The sequence below is a fragment of the Danio rerio genome, chromosome 6 (assembly GCF_052040795.2).
Source record: "Danio rerio strain M-AB ecotype USA chromosome 6, GRCz13ab, whole genome shotgun sequence".
NCBI lineage: Eukaryota > Metazoa > Chordata > Actinopteri > Cypriniformes > Danionidae > Danio > Danio rerio.
In genome coordinates, this window is record NC_141026.1 from 56,111,456 (window position 1) to 56,127,090 (window position 15,635).

Consider the following 15,635-nt stretch of genomic DNA (forward strand, 5'->3'; position numbering starts at 1 on the left):
GCCATTTCTTAATTTATTTCATAATATTTCAGTAGAATAATATTCATATAGTATAATAAATAGAAAACATTACTTTTAATTGTATTTAACTAATGCTGTATAACTTTTTAAATTATAACGTATTGCATAAAAAACAAGCAAGCACATTTATAACAATTTATAAGAAAGTGGTGTTCAATGCTGAATGCAAGCACTCTGACTTGATTTGCTCACCCAAGTCTCTGGATTGCGGGGTGACAGTGTGTACATTTAAACAAAATCTGATCAATTTACACCATTTTATTAAAACATTTCATTTCAGCTAGCTTTTAAAAACAAAAGCAACAAACAAAAAGGTCACATTAAATTTTAATTGACAATTCTCATCATTCTTCTTCTCTTCTCAGATGGGATGATGGGCCAAATCAAAGGTTACCATATGCCAACTTTGGCCCCTGGGCCCTACTAGGGCATCTCTGCATAAGACAAACATCAAGACTATGCATAAACTTTTGTTATGTGGTAAGCAATATTGAGTTTAAAGAGTTCCTATTATGGGTTTTTAAAAATGAGCTTCCATGCAGTGTGTAACACAGCTCTAAGCGAATGAAAAGGGAATGAGGTTTAAATCTAAAAGTGCAGCATGTTTAAATCTATTGATTCTTTAGTGAAATAGTCAACGCGGAGTCGAATAAACAAATCAAGTTGGGTTCGGATCTTTTGTTTGATTGCATCGACGTTGATGCGGTACATCACCAAATATGTACTTTCAGTTCCGATTTGCATGCGCTTTCACTCCACACACTAGTGGATGTGCGGGGGATCACGGGACTGATCATGACGCGAAGATGACGATCACTGACAGAGGGAGATTTGGCTGCGGGGAATGAAGGGTTGAAGTTCATTTTCACAACAATACCACAGTATAGCCAACCATGTGCTGTGTTTGTTCCTGTCATTTTTATGATTTTTGATACATTAACCTACGCTGCAATGCGGGATTCGTCAGCCGTTTGCTATTGAATGAGCAGCAGAGACTATAGGGCTTTGTCAGACTTTGACAGGGGCTTTATCAGTAACTTTTACAGTTCAAATGGACCAGTTTCTTTAGTTCTCGTTTTGTTTAGTTTGCAAAATATGCGTTTAATTGTGTGTTATAAGTTGTAATCGCTCCCGCGCAGCTTGTAATCACGTATCTATTATAGATCAGTGCTTGAACTTTATCTCTCAGGTTAAATCTGTATGGGGCTGTTCACATATCACGTCCAAAACCATGTTAAAAATGTAACGCTTGCTTCTTCCTTTACTGATTTAGATGTGTTTCTGAACTGGCGATTCTCTGCTGTTTGTCTTTGCTATGGCCACCATCAGCTGTTCCTACACACACACGGCACATTTTCAAAATAGTTAAACTTTTGCCACTGTGTGGATTAATACTGAATAAGTGTCATTATTACTTTGGGTTACAGTTAAGAGTAGAGTATGTGCTGGTGTTTAACAGCATTGATTTATTGCATTCCTGCATTGGGGTCTCACATACTTTCTACTACTTCATACTGTGGTCCTAGTGGGCAATTCTCTCTGTCTCATGCCGAATGCAGTCGGCCAATTAAAACAGACTGTCATCGGTCCAATCAGCGCAGATTAGCTTCGCGGTAAGGAGGGGTTTGGGAACAAATGATTCGCTGAACAAAACATATGGGAGTCGCTGGGATAATTATATTAAAACAGATGCATATTATAGAACAATGAATGTGTTTTTTGACCTTGCATGCATATCAGCCTGTTGATGGAGACCCCAAAAACCAAAATATGACCTAATATAATGCAAAATACGGGCTCTTTAATATAAAATAAAACAAGGGGAAAATAGTATTAAAAATTTTTATTATTATAAAAAAGTGGCACTATGCTAGTATACAATTCTGAACATTACATTGTATGTATAATACCTTTATATACAACTGTAATACTTGTATTACTATACAATTATATGCAATTATTAATATATAATTACAATACATTAATGTTCTTATAATATTTAGTCGGGCGTCACGGTAGCGCAGTGGATAGCATGATCGCCTTACAGCAAGAAGGTCACCGGTTCGAGCCTCAGCTGGGTCAGTTGGCATTTCTGTGAGGAGTTTGCATGTTCTCCCCGTGTTCGAGTGGGTTTCTTCCGGGTGCTCCGGTTTCCCCACAAGCCCAAAGACATATGGTATAGGTGAATTGGGCAAGTTAAATTGTCTGTAGTGGTGTTTCCCAGAGATAGGTTGCAGCTGGAGGGGCATCCGCTGAGTAAAACATGTGCTGGAAAAGTTGGCGGTTCATTCTGCTGTGGCAACCCCTGATTAATAAATGGACTAAGCCGAAAAAACAACAACAAATGAATGAATAACATTAATCATTTTTTATTTATGAAACAGAAAATTAACTGTTTTGTTTCCATAATTACTTTATCGAAATGTTTTATTATTTGTTTTTATTAATAAAATAAATAATATAAATATATTTAATGTATAAAAATGCAAATATAATATGAATTAAAATTAGTATTATTAATGTATTACAAATTGTTCATTTTTTTGTTAGAAATAATATTTGAAACGTTTATTATTTTTAAGTGCACGTATAATTTTTATTTCATGTTAACATTTTAGCAATATCATTAGAATATTAGCAATATTGAGTCAAGGTTTGGTATTTAAAAATCTGCATAAATCTATTAAGATGTTACTAATATCTGAGGACGCATGAGACAAAATCAAATGAACGCCGCTTTCAAGTGTATTCATTCTTTCAATGACCTGCTGAAATCCTGTTCCGCCGCTGTTCTGCTGACTCAAGAGTGAGTGCTCACTGTGTGTGTGTGTGTGTGTGTGTGTGTGTTCATGAAAGAGAGAGCGACACTTCCTTCCTCGACCCTGTTCCTTTACTCCCCGTTCTTGGGCCTTTACATCACGGTTTCTTCCAGCGGCAGGAAGCTTTAACAATATGAGAGGAACTGGACACACACACACCCATCACCGCCCGCCTCCCGAAAATGGCAAAGTCACATCCTTGAGCGGCAGGAGAGATCAGAGGCGCAGTTTTCCTGTGCGTTATCGGTCCATCAGACACTCCTATAGTAAACCTGCAGGTCAAAGGTCAAGCTGCAGCTTCATTGAGGACAGTGATGAATGAGTCAGATTGGTGAGGATGAGAGTCTTAAGGTAAGATCTTCATATGACAAGCAAACACTGAGGCCTGTGTGTGTGTGTGTATGTGACTTTCAAAAAGTATAGTTATTACTGTTTTACATAAAGATACACAAGCAAACACATACAAACAATCGCACACACAGACACGCACACACAAAAACACAGAAACTAACTCACTTAGAAACTCACATACTCAGACACACACACACACACACACACAGTATGCACGCAGACACACTCACACACACAGACACAAAAAACAAACACAAATATGGACACAGACACACACACACACAGACAAACATACACACAGAATTATACACAGATATGCACTCACTCACACAAAAACAAAGGAACTCACTCACACACACACACACAAACCCACACACATACAGTATGCACAAGGACACTCACACACTCAAACACACACACACACACACACACACGCACACACACACACTCATATATGCAAACACACATCTACAAACATAGACACACGCACTCACTCACATAGACACACTCACTCTCACACACACAAACAAACAAACTTACACAAATATCTGCAACACATACACACACATGTAGAGACAGAGACAAAAACAGGAGCTCACAAAAACACAGGAGCTCACACACCCACACACACACACACAAAAAACCCAGGAAGTCACTCATACACTCAATCACACACAGAGACACATACCGTATGCACACAGACACACACTCATTCACACAGACACAAAAAACAAACACACATAGAATTACACAGATACACACTCACTCACACAAAAAACACAGGAACTCACTCACTCAAACACACACACAAGACACATTCAGTGTGCACACAGACACACACACTCACACATCCACACTCACGCGCACACACACACACACACACAAATAAAACATATATGCACACACAGGCATTGTCTCACACACACTCACACAAACACACACACACACACAAGACATATATGCACACACAGACACATATATGCACACAGACACACTCTCACACAGAAATATACATATATGCACATAGACAACCTCACACACACACACACACACACACACACACACACACACACACACACACACACAGAGTATGCACACTCAAAAACACAGCAACTCACTCAAACACACATACATACATACACACACACACACACACACACTTATTCACTCACACAAAGACACATTCATGCACACTTACTCACAGTAACTCTCTCACACATACACCCCCCCCCCCACACACACACACACACACACACCCCTGCGGGCTGCTGTAACCTTCACAGGTCTCCTCATCAGACTGACTCCTCCAGCAGCTCCTCCTCTTATCAGTGTCAGTGATTGTGCGCAGAAATGGCATCCTGTCGCCGCTTCCTGTATTCCGTTCACACGGGCGGGACGAAACATTCCTAAAGACGTCACAGAGACTGAAACACACCTCTGATAAAGCATCTCAGCCTCTGATCGGGAGAAAAAACCTTACAGCGGTGATCTTCAGAGAGCAGAAACACATTAAACAGATTCTGACCTCTGACCTTTCAGTGTCTGCCACACCCCAACACCCAGAGCCAGCAGAAATACAGCCAAAATCAACCTAACACCAACTGTTGGTCCCCCTACAGTACAGTCTTTTCTGATTTAGATAAATAAATCACTTCTATATAATCTGCTAAACCATTTTATTCATGTATATGAACTCATAACTTACTGTACAGTACATGTTTACAAGTGCAGATAGGGGTCACAACCCAACAAACAGAATCAGACACAACAGAATATCATAATATACAACACAATGATAATCACACACAAGTGCAGTGCGGTCGACATCAACAAACACCAGTGATTTATGTATAATCCCTGCATTGCTTTAGTTTTCCATACTTACTGTGCATCACAGAGGACAGAGTGATGCACGTCTGCTGTCAATACACCAAAACACTAATCAGAAAGTATGATGTTTTTGGTGGAAGCCTCGCTGTGGTGACGGACGGATGAAGGACGTCCGGGATCATGTCAGATTTCACACAGGATCACAGGAAAGTCCACGTGGATTCGGGGGTGATCTAATTTCACTATTCCCTGTAGACATGAGGATAAAAATACAAAGAAAACTCAATTATGTGATCCAAGGTGATCAACATGCTTAGGTGAGCTGCCAAGAACAAATGAATTAATAAATAACTGAATATAATATTTCAGCAAAATTCATGCTTAGATGAACGACTAGAAACAACTAAATGAAGGAAGGATGGAAGAAAGACACAAGGAGAAAGGAAGAATCAAAAACAGTAGAAGTTGGGAAGGAAAGAAGGAACGAATTAATGAACAGAGAAAAAGGGAATGAAAGTAGAATAAATGAAGGAAGGAAGGAAGGAAATCTAAGGAATGAATGAAAGAAGAAAAATTATTAAACAAAAAGAAAAAAGAAAGGAATGAAGAAAGGAAGGAAAGAAGGTAGGAAGGAAGGAACAAAAACAATAGTAGGAAGGAAGGAAAGAAACAAATCAATGAAAAAATTAAAACTTAATGAATACATAAATAAATAAATAAATAAATAAGTAAATGAAGGAAGGAAGGAAGGAAGGAAGAAAGGAAGGAAGGAAGGAAGGAAGGAAGGAAGGAAGGAAGGAAGGAAGGAAGGAGCGAGCAAAACAATAGTAGGTAGGAAAGAAAAAAATTAATGAACAAAGAAAAAGGTATAAATGAAAGTAAAATGAAGAAAAGAGGGAACGAAGGAAGAAGAAAGAATCCCAAACAATAGACGGAAGGAAAGAAAGAAAGAACAAATTAATGAACAAAAAATGAATGAATGAATAAATGAAGGAAAGATAAAGGAAGGAAAAAAAGAATAATCAAAAACAACAAAGGGAATTAAAGAAAAAACTAATGAACAAAGAAAAAAGAAATGAATGAATGAATAAAGGAAAAAAGGAAGGAAGGAAGAATCAAAAACAATAGAAGGAAGAAATAAAAGAAGAAAAATTAATGAACAAAGAAAAAAGAAATGGATGAATGACTGATTGAATGAATGAATGAATGAATGAATGAAGGAAAAAAGTAAGAATAAAAACAATAAAGGGAATTAATGAACAAAGAAAAAAGAAGGAAGGACATAAGGAAGGACAGACGGAAGTAAGGACGGAAGGGTAGAAGGAATAAAAAAAACAAATTGAATAACAAAATAATGAACATAAAAAAATAAAAATACAAAGGAAGGAAGGAAGCAAAAAAGCAAAGAGGGAAGGAAGGAAAGAAGAAGGGAAGGTAGAAATGAAAGGAACAAAATTATTAACAAGAAAGAAAGAAAGAAAGAAAGAAAGAAAGAAAGAAAGAAAGAAAGAAAGAAAGAAAGAAAGAAAGAAAGAAAGAAAGAAAGAAAGGATCAAAAACAATTGAAGGCAGGACTGAAAGAAGAAACAAATTAATGAACAGAAAAAAAGAATGAAAAAAGGGAATGAGTGGAATAAAAGTAGAATGAATAACTGAATGAACGAATGAAGGAAGGAAGGAAGAAAAGAAAGAAAGAAAGAAAGATAATTTCTAATTATTCAGCACTTTTCAGTGTGAATTCAGATCTCCATGTAACTGAATCAGTATATTTCACCTGAGGTATAAGGTTTTTCTGAATTCTCTTCAGCTTTGCTTTCTTTCTGCCGTTCTTGGTCACCACAGTCTCCTCATAAAATTCATGAGCCAGATCTCCATCTTCATCAAAATACAAGGAACTGCAGCAACAAACAGACACTTTTTAAAACTGTTAGTAATGTATTTATTAACATGAACTAAGCATTTATTCATGATAGTTTAACGTTTATTATTTCACAGCTGTCTGAAATACTTGATTCTTACACCCCAGTCACACGGGGCGTCAGCGTCAACGCTTTAAATTCACTTTGAATGGATGATGTCAGGCGTTGTCGAACTGCATTGTGGATCCGTCGGCGCCGCTTCACAGGCATGCTCGCTGCAGAAGTTGGGACTAGCTCAACTTTACAGGCGCCGATGGAAGCATCAGCCAATCAGATCGCTGTATGCAAATTCACCAGCTAGACAGTGGCCTAATGCTGACTGAATTTCATTGGCTGACACTGCTATGACGATCACGTCAGCCCCAACGTCAGACACGCCTTCAGTCAATTGTTGATGCTGAAGCCCCGTGTTAATAGGGCGTAAGACTTTTGGCTCAATAAGCTCCTAATTTGCTGCTTATTAATAGTTATTAACCAGTTAAACTCTGCTGCTATTTTAGGATTTCTGCCTGGATTTTGCCTACTCAAATTTAAAAGCTTCCCAAATCCACAAGCAGAGGTGTAAATGCACAAATTTGGTATCATTTTAAAGAAAACCCTTTGAATTTTCATAAAACACTATTGAAAGTGTTTAAAATAACTGCATATGTTGTCTGTGTTATAATTAACACCTGAAAAAAGCACGCTTTCTGTTTTTATAAACTCAAATTTAAAAGTGCACCTTTTACGTTCTGTGTGGTCTAGCGAGCTGTTATTAATTTTGTTGATTCCTGTACATGTCTGTAATCATAGGAAAAAAGAAAAATGTCTCTACCATAATCTATGCAAAAGTTATTGTATTCCAACTGATGAGAGGTGCTACACAAGCCACAGGGACCGATCATTGTTTTCATATTTCACTATTCTTTTGTTTGATCAAACATAATTCACTGTGTTTGGACCACATCAGACATATATAAGGATTACTTATGCACATCACCTCAAAAACAGAGGAGAAATGGCGCTGAAGCACACAGCATAAGGTGAGAGATGACAGCTGTCTGTGCTATCTGGGGCTGCTTAGTGATCATGAATGTATTGTTTTCACTTCTACACCATGGAAACACCGCGATTCATTCGGAAACTGTTTGAAATGTGAAAATAATTCAGTAAAAAGAATGCTAGAACCGTATGAGCACCGGTAAGAGCTTTCATTTGAGCTATAACTTGTACAAGTGTCATATGAAAAATATGGAAATGAACCAATGTAAAATACCCAGCTCGGGGATCCTAAACACTGTGTATTTAAGTGTAAATAACTTTTGTACAGTAGAATAAAAACCAAAGTGATGCACATGTGCATAAAATATAGATTCTACACTTTCAAACGAAACCACTTACGGGGGTCTGGTGCAATGCTAGCCCTTTAAATCTTAAAGCGAAAGTCGATAACTCCGGTACCGGGTCTGCAGAGTTTAAGTGGTTAAGGTAGTAGTTAGGGTTAAGTATTAGGTAGGAATATCATGCAGAATATGTACATTATAAGTACTAATAAACAGTTAATATCTTAATTATAGCCAGGTAATAAGCCACTAGCTAATAGTGAAAATTGGTGCTTAGACTAAAATGTTCCCATTTCTCGTCCTACATATTCAAACTAAAGTAAACAAAATACATTTGGGATGAAATGCGAATATTCGTACTGCAGGTGATACTTAACCTTGACGATCACAGGTTTTCCTCACATGTTCTGAACTATTTTAATATCACAACACAGTATTTACCTTCTCCTTGTGAAAACAAATGGTGTGGCATTCTTGGATCCTCGCAGACGTGCTAAACACTGTTCGCTGCCCTCCCCGGGAGCTTCTCCTCCAGCCGCTGAGCTGGTAAAAGGCCAAACTCCTTTGGGTTTGGATCCACTGCCTCCCATTTTTATAGACAATGCATTATTCTGCAGGAGATGCACCAGCCAGCAGATCAGATTCAGTCCTGAAACGCAGAGAGTGTGTTACAGACTTCAGTTATAAATATAAAGTCATATGGCACTGCATCTGGACTTGTGGTGTGGCTTCAAAGCTCTGCTGTGGTTGCACCAGCTGTCTGAACTCGATGGTTTGGTCTTTTTTTTATGGTTTGTAATACCTGAAGTCCAAAATGAGCTCTAAATTTGAGTAACAACTGGCTTTAGGGGATGGGAATGTTTAATCCTTGTGGACTGTTTAAATTTACGACCTTTAGTTATGTTAGAGAGGATGACTGAAATAAACTGCTGTAAAAAGGCATTCAATAACCATAAATATAAATTTATAATTATTAATTAAACATATTTTTGCTTAAATCTGTTAATCAACCTCAGCCCTAATCAAAACTACTAAATGTTTTTTTTAACTCTTTAATTTACGAGTTTACAAATGATGTCACTAATTTAGTGAAAAAAGAAACACACAAAATGATGTATTTTCAACATAAAAAGTAGTTGTGGGCTGGATTTTTTTAAAACCTTTTATCTCAGTCTTGGATATGTGAACGATATGTAACAACATTGGCTTTGATGCATTGTTAGATTTTAATTTTTTCTCCCTAATTTACTGTTGGTGGCTGTTTTTGCCCCATTGACTTCCCGTAGTGTTGCGATGGGCTTGCAAAAATACAAGATATATCCAAGTGCAGCAATTGAAGTTTTAATAAAAAAAAAAGGGGACAGGCCAGGTACAAAAATCGAACAGAGACAAAAAGTACAACACAAAAAACAAAAGTGAATCAAACTATGTTTGAACAGGCATTCAAAAATATAATCATAACGTGAAACAAATTGAACAAACAAACAAACCAAAACGATGTTTCAGTGAGCAGACTAGGACCAGGGGTCCGTTCTTCGTACGTGGATTACTCGGTTAGCTGGATTTGGATATTGACGATTTAACACGATCCAGGATCGTTTCGTTCTTCAAAGCTGATCCGAGAGTTGTCATAGCAACAGTTCTGCTAGGTCAAACCTGATTGGGAGCAGGTTCAATTCATATAAACAGGATTAGATCGGGTCAGTTCAAGCAAAGATAATAGAGAAAGTATGTGCCGAATTCTGATATTTTCTTACAGTAGTAGTTATATACACTTGGGAAAATAGTAAATATTTTTTAACTATACATATAAAGTTAAAATTATTAAGAAAATAAATAAAGTTAAATATATTAATAAAACGTATGCAATCTGCACCCCCGAAATGAAAGTACAAAGACTGCCACCTGGTGGTGCAAAGAGAAAACTTATTAATATGAACGTTTGATGTTTTGATAGTTAAAATGCCAGTGATTATGCTTTACAAAAAAGTTGCAGATGCCTTTACCAATATCAAAATGCTTTTGTAAACATCCAGTTATTCCATACAGCGATTCAAAAAACGGCTACTATAATAAAGAAAATCTTTTCTAAATGTAGAACTAAATACATTGATATGTACTGAAATACATGATGAATACTCTTGACACATGAAAGTGTAAAGCCTGCAGCTCACAACAAATGTGGAAGGTTATTGCGTGTCATATTTAACAAACCGTTTACTGCTAATTTGATGTAATTTTGCTCACATGGATAATTGAATATTAATCAGATGATGTCATTACGCTGCTGTGCCGTCAGCCAATCGCTGCATTGCTGATCATGATTTCGAGGATCGATAGATCTGTCCTTCACAACACACGCAGCGATCCCAGATCAGTTCATCCAGACATGCTAATCTGATTCGCGAACTTGTTTGAAGAACCAAATTAACGAGAGATCAGTTATCAAGATTAAAAGATCCAGGATCTGCCAAATCATCTTAGATCATTTAAGCGAGGTACGAAGAACGGACCCCAGGGCCAGATAAGAGCCGGACAAAACAAAACAGAATGGTGTAAACAGAGCACGAGCAAACAGCAAAAATCCAAAGGCAAGCTAAACACCACATAACAAAGCTTATAAAGACAATAATAAATAGACAATAATTGACAGACAGCTGGAAACAATTAGTGATCACGTGAACTACAAAACAGGAACAAACAAAACATAACTAGTGTCCAGAAAACCACAAGATGGCACTACAGCAGACGTGACACTTCCATTATAACCACATTTGATGGTGCATAAATACAGTCTTTGTTTTTATTTACTCAATGCAGTTCTGAGAACTGAGATGCCTATTTTAATTTTTTCAGACACATCAAGGTAAGAGTGTAAAGGCCACATTCACACACTCACAGACACACACTTTAATTTGCTGTTATACTCCATATAAGATACAGAAACTAAGCTTTTTTTTGCACAGCCCCATCTAAAGGGTTAATGTGCCAACTGATGACCAACAGTAAAAATGATCAATTTGACCTCTTCCCAACAGGGAAAACCACTAACAATCAAAAATGCATGATTATATGGTGTCATGGCTTTTGTAATCAAAAAAGTGTAGTTAAAATAAAAGTCAATGAGGGAAAAATAGCCACCAACAGTAAATTAGAAAGAAAAAAAATGAAAATCAATCAAAAACAATGTCCAAGACTGTGATAAAAGGTAAAAAAAAATACTTTTTATATTGAAAATACATCATTTTGTGTGTTTTTTTTTCATCAAATCAGTGACATAATTTATGAATATGGCAATTAAAGAGTTAAAATCCTGTAATTTTTATAAGAAATTTAGTAGTTTTCATCTTGACTGAGGTTGATTATCAGATTTATGCAAAACTAGTTTGGAAAAAAAGTTTTTCCAAAAAACTGTATCTGATGCATTTTTGCATGTGTTAAAACAAGATTAGTCACCACAAATCTTTTTGCTAGCTGATACACAGAAAACGTTTTGGCCAAATTAAGACTCAAAATCACCCCGGATTGGATGAAAACACCCCCAACAGCAAATAAGAGTTAAGGAAATAGCAACATGATGAAACAATAATAATTTACTTTTTATTATAGATTTTTTAATCATGTACTATTTAATTTGAACTAAATTCTAACAAAATCATTTGTGAATTTTAATAATACACAATCATATCATAGCCTCTTTTACCATAATTTCACCTACTAAAATGCCACTAAACATAGCAATAATTTAAACACCAAATAATCATAATTAAGACAAGAATATTTAATGACATATTAAAGTAATCTACTTGAGAAATAGTACACCAAAACCTCATTATTTTAAATCTTTACAATTTGCAATCTATCAATGCAGTACAATTATTTGAAGTAAAATAAAATTGTATAAGCCTATATTATTATTATATTACACATCAATGTAATAAATGTATATATTTAATCAAATACATGTCTAAATGCTTTCATATATTTTAGATATATACATACATATTGTATACGTAATTATGACACAGGCAGTGGCAACAGTCTCCAAACACACAGACTTTGCTGGTTAAAACTGTAATCCCAGTTGGTTAAAGCTGTAATCCCAGTTAGTTAGCAGACTAGCCCCATACCTTTAGCCAACCTTATACTCACAACTAAACACTGTTTTATAGATCTCTGAATTTCAATATATAAATAAATACAGCAGTTTTCCCTTTTCAAAACGTTACTGACTCGCAGTGTTAAGGCAGAATGTTCTAGAGTGGCTTGCAATGTAAACAAGACAGAATCCATTCACAGCCATTCAACACGCAAGAAAACACGACTGTCGCGCATTTCAACTCATCGGTTCGATCAAGTTTCAAGACAGAAAACATTGAAATAAAGGACAAAGTGAAACGCTTACATACAGATCACGTAAAGCTCATTGTTTTGAATATTCCAGTCTGCTGTCACCAAGCGCAATGACGTAGTTTGCCAACGTCACATTACCGCGCCACCTAACTGAAACGAGAGGAGCTTGTTTTTTAATATTATTTCTCCGTATTATATTCGTATTATATCTGTCTAATTTAAATATAAAGTCTCATTTTTAATTATTGTCTTATTACCTGATTAATATTATTGGCAGTTTAGTAGTAGGCCTATTAATAGGCTTCTTATAAGTATGATCTTATTCTACATCCCTAATCAAAAACCCAGCTAGGTCTACTTTAAAATTAAGCAGCAAATTAATACTTTATTGAGCTAAAAGTCTTTAAAATATAATAAATTGTTAAAATAATGTATTCTTTATCATATCATTACAATATAGCATATTTGTTTATAGTTACATGTTATTAAATTGTTAAAATATAGCCTATTTCTGTCCTTTCTTGCATCTATCTATCTATCTATCTATCTATCTATCTATCTATCTATCTATCTATCTATCTATCTATCTATCTATCTGTCTGTCTGTCTGTCTGTCTGTCTGTCTGTCTGTCTGTCTGTCTGTCTGTCTGTCTGTCTGTCTGTCTGTCTGTCTGTCTGTCTGTCTGTCTGTCCGTCCGTCCGTCCGTCCGTCCGTCCGTCTGTCTGTCTGGCTGTCACATTAGTTTGAATATCAATTACCATTATTAATTACTGTCTTATTACTTGCTTATTATTAAAGTATTGGCTGTTTATTAGTAGGCTACTTGCAAAGTATGATGTTATTGTATATCCTTAATCGTAAACCCAACTACTACCTATATTAATAAGCAGTTAATTACTTTACTTTAATAACGTTAATAGTAGGAATTGTACCTTAAAATAGAGTGACCAACATTTTATACATTTATTTTTTAAATAGCCCATATAGCATGTGATCTATCCGGTCTTTTTCTTTTTGTTTAAGTACATGTATTATATTATATTATATTATATTATATTATATTATATTATATTATATTATATTATATTATATTATATTATATTATATTATATTATATTATATTAATTATAGCTGCACAGCGGTGCAGTGGGTAGCACGTTCACCTCTCAGTAAAAAGGTCACTGGTTTGAGCCTTGGCTGGGTTAGTTGGTCTTTCTGTGAGGAGTTTGCATGTTCTCCTTATGTTGGTGTAGGTTTCCTCTGGGTGCTCCGGTTTCCTCCAAAAACATGTGGTATAGCTGAATTGGGTAGGCTAAATTGTCCGTGGAGTATATGTTTGAATGAGTCTGTATGGATGTTTTCCAGTGATGGTTTGCAGTTGGAAGGGTATGCGCTGCGTAAAACATATGCTGGATAAGTTGGCGGTTCATTCCGCTGTGACGACCCCCAGATTATTAAAGGGACTTAGCCGAAAAGAAAATGAATAAATGAATATATTATATTACATTATATTATATCAAGTGTTGGGCAAAGAATATTCATGATTAATTGCATCCAAAATAAAAGTTTGTTTTGGCATAATATATTTGTGTGTGCTGTGTGTATATAAAAGTGCACACATGCATGCATATGTTTAAGGGAAAAAAGTAATTTTAAGATATATATATATATATATATATGGATGTAATACACTATATATCATTTTTGTTGAATATTTATTTTTTTATGTGTATCACATATACGTTCATACCAAATAAAAATAATACACATATATTATGTCGAAACACACTTTTAGTTTAATGTATTTAATAAAGATTACTCTTTGCTCAGCATTAATGTTATATTATTCATTCATTTTCCTGTCGGCTTAGTTCCTTTATTAATCCGGGGTCGCCACAGCGGAATGAACCACCAACTTATCCAGCAAGTTTTACCACATGGGATGCCCTTCCAGCTGCAACCATCTCTGGGAAACATCCACACACACATTCACACACACACTCATACACTACGGACAATTTAGCCTACCCAATTCACCTGTACCGCATGTTTTTGGACTGTGGGGGAAACCAGAGCACGCGGAGGAAACCCACCCGAACGCAGGGAGCACATGCAAACTTCACACAGAAATGCCAACTGAGCCGAGGCTCGAACCAGCGACCTTCTTGCTGTGAGGCGACAGCACTACCTAGTAATACCTACTGTGCCACTGCTTCGCCCTAATATTATATTATATTATATTATATTATATTATATTATATTATATTATATTATATTATATTATATTATATTTTATTATATCATATTATATTATATTATATTATATTTTATTATATTATATTATATTATATTATATTTTATTATATTATATTATATTATATTATATTATATTATATTATATTATTTTATTTTATTGTATTTAATTTTATATTATAACATTTATTTATTCATTTTCTTGTCGGCTTAGTCCCTTTATTTATCCGGGGTCGCCACAGCGGAATGAACCGACAGCACTACCTACTGCGCCACTGCCTCGCCCTATATTATCATATTATATTATATTATATTATATTATATTATATTATATTATATTATATTATATTATATTATATCATTTTATATTATATTTGGAAGGGCATCCGCTGCTTAAAACATGTGCTGGATAAGTTGGCGGTTCATTCCGCTGTGGCGACCCCAGATTAATAAAAGGACTAAACCGAAAAGAAAATGAATGAATGAATATATTATATTAGTCTATTTCTATTAATTTTATCTATCTATCTATCTATCTATCTATCTATCTATCTATCTATCTATCTATCTATCTATCTATCTATCTATCTATCTATCTATCTATCATTTGATTGTTGATTTGTTTTTGTTATTTTAAATGATAGATTGATTGTGAATCCATTTGTCTATTCTATTCTATTCTATTCTATTCTATTCTATTCTATTCTATTCTATTCTATTCTATTCAAGGGTTTAAATATCCCATGATCCCTAAAGTTGTTTTGTA

The 15,635-nt window shown here is 35.3% G+C and overlaps 2 protein-coding genes across 5 annotated transcripts in view; both read right to left on the minus strand.

Annotated features, from left to right (window-relative positions):
• The window catches only part of slc12a5a (solute carrier family 12 member 5a), a 2,560,186-nt gene that overhangs the window by 69,062 nt on the left and 2,475,489 nt on the right, over positions 1-15,635 (minus strand). The window lies entirely within an intron of this gene.
• The window catches only part of tusc2a (tumor suppressor 2, mitochondrial calcium regulator a), a 30,079-nt gene continuing 19,294 nt past the window's right edge, over positions 4,851-15,635 (minus strand). Inside the window, exons 1-4 of one of the 4 annotated variants that reach the window (NM_001077299.3) lie at positions 12,672-12,711; positions 8,704-8,911; positions 6,796-6,916; positions 4,851-5,270 (exon numbers count right to left, since the gene is read on the minus strand). In NM_001077299.3, the coding sequence (NP_001070767.2) occupies positions 5,205-5,270; positions 6,796-6,916; positions 8,704-8,852 (336 nt within the window). In that variant the 5' untranslated portion in view covers positions 8,853-8,911; positions 12,672-12,711 and the 3' untranslated portion in view covers positions 4,851-5,204. Of the gene's footprint in view, positions 5,271-6,795; positions 6,917-8,703; positions 8,912-9,752; positions 9,919-12,667; positions 12,712-15,635 lie in introns of those variants that run through there. The other 3 variants (XM_087256110.1, XM_087256112.1, XM_087256111.1) reach the window with 3 other exon arrangements.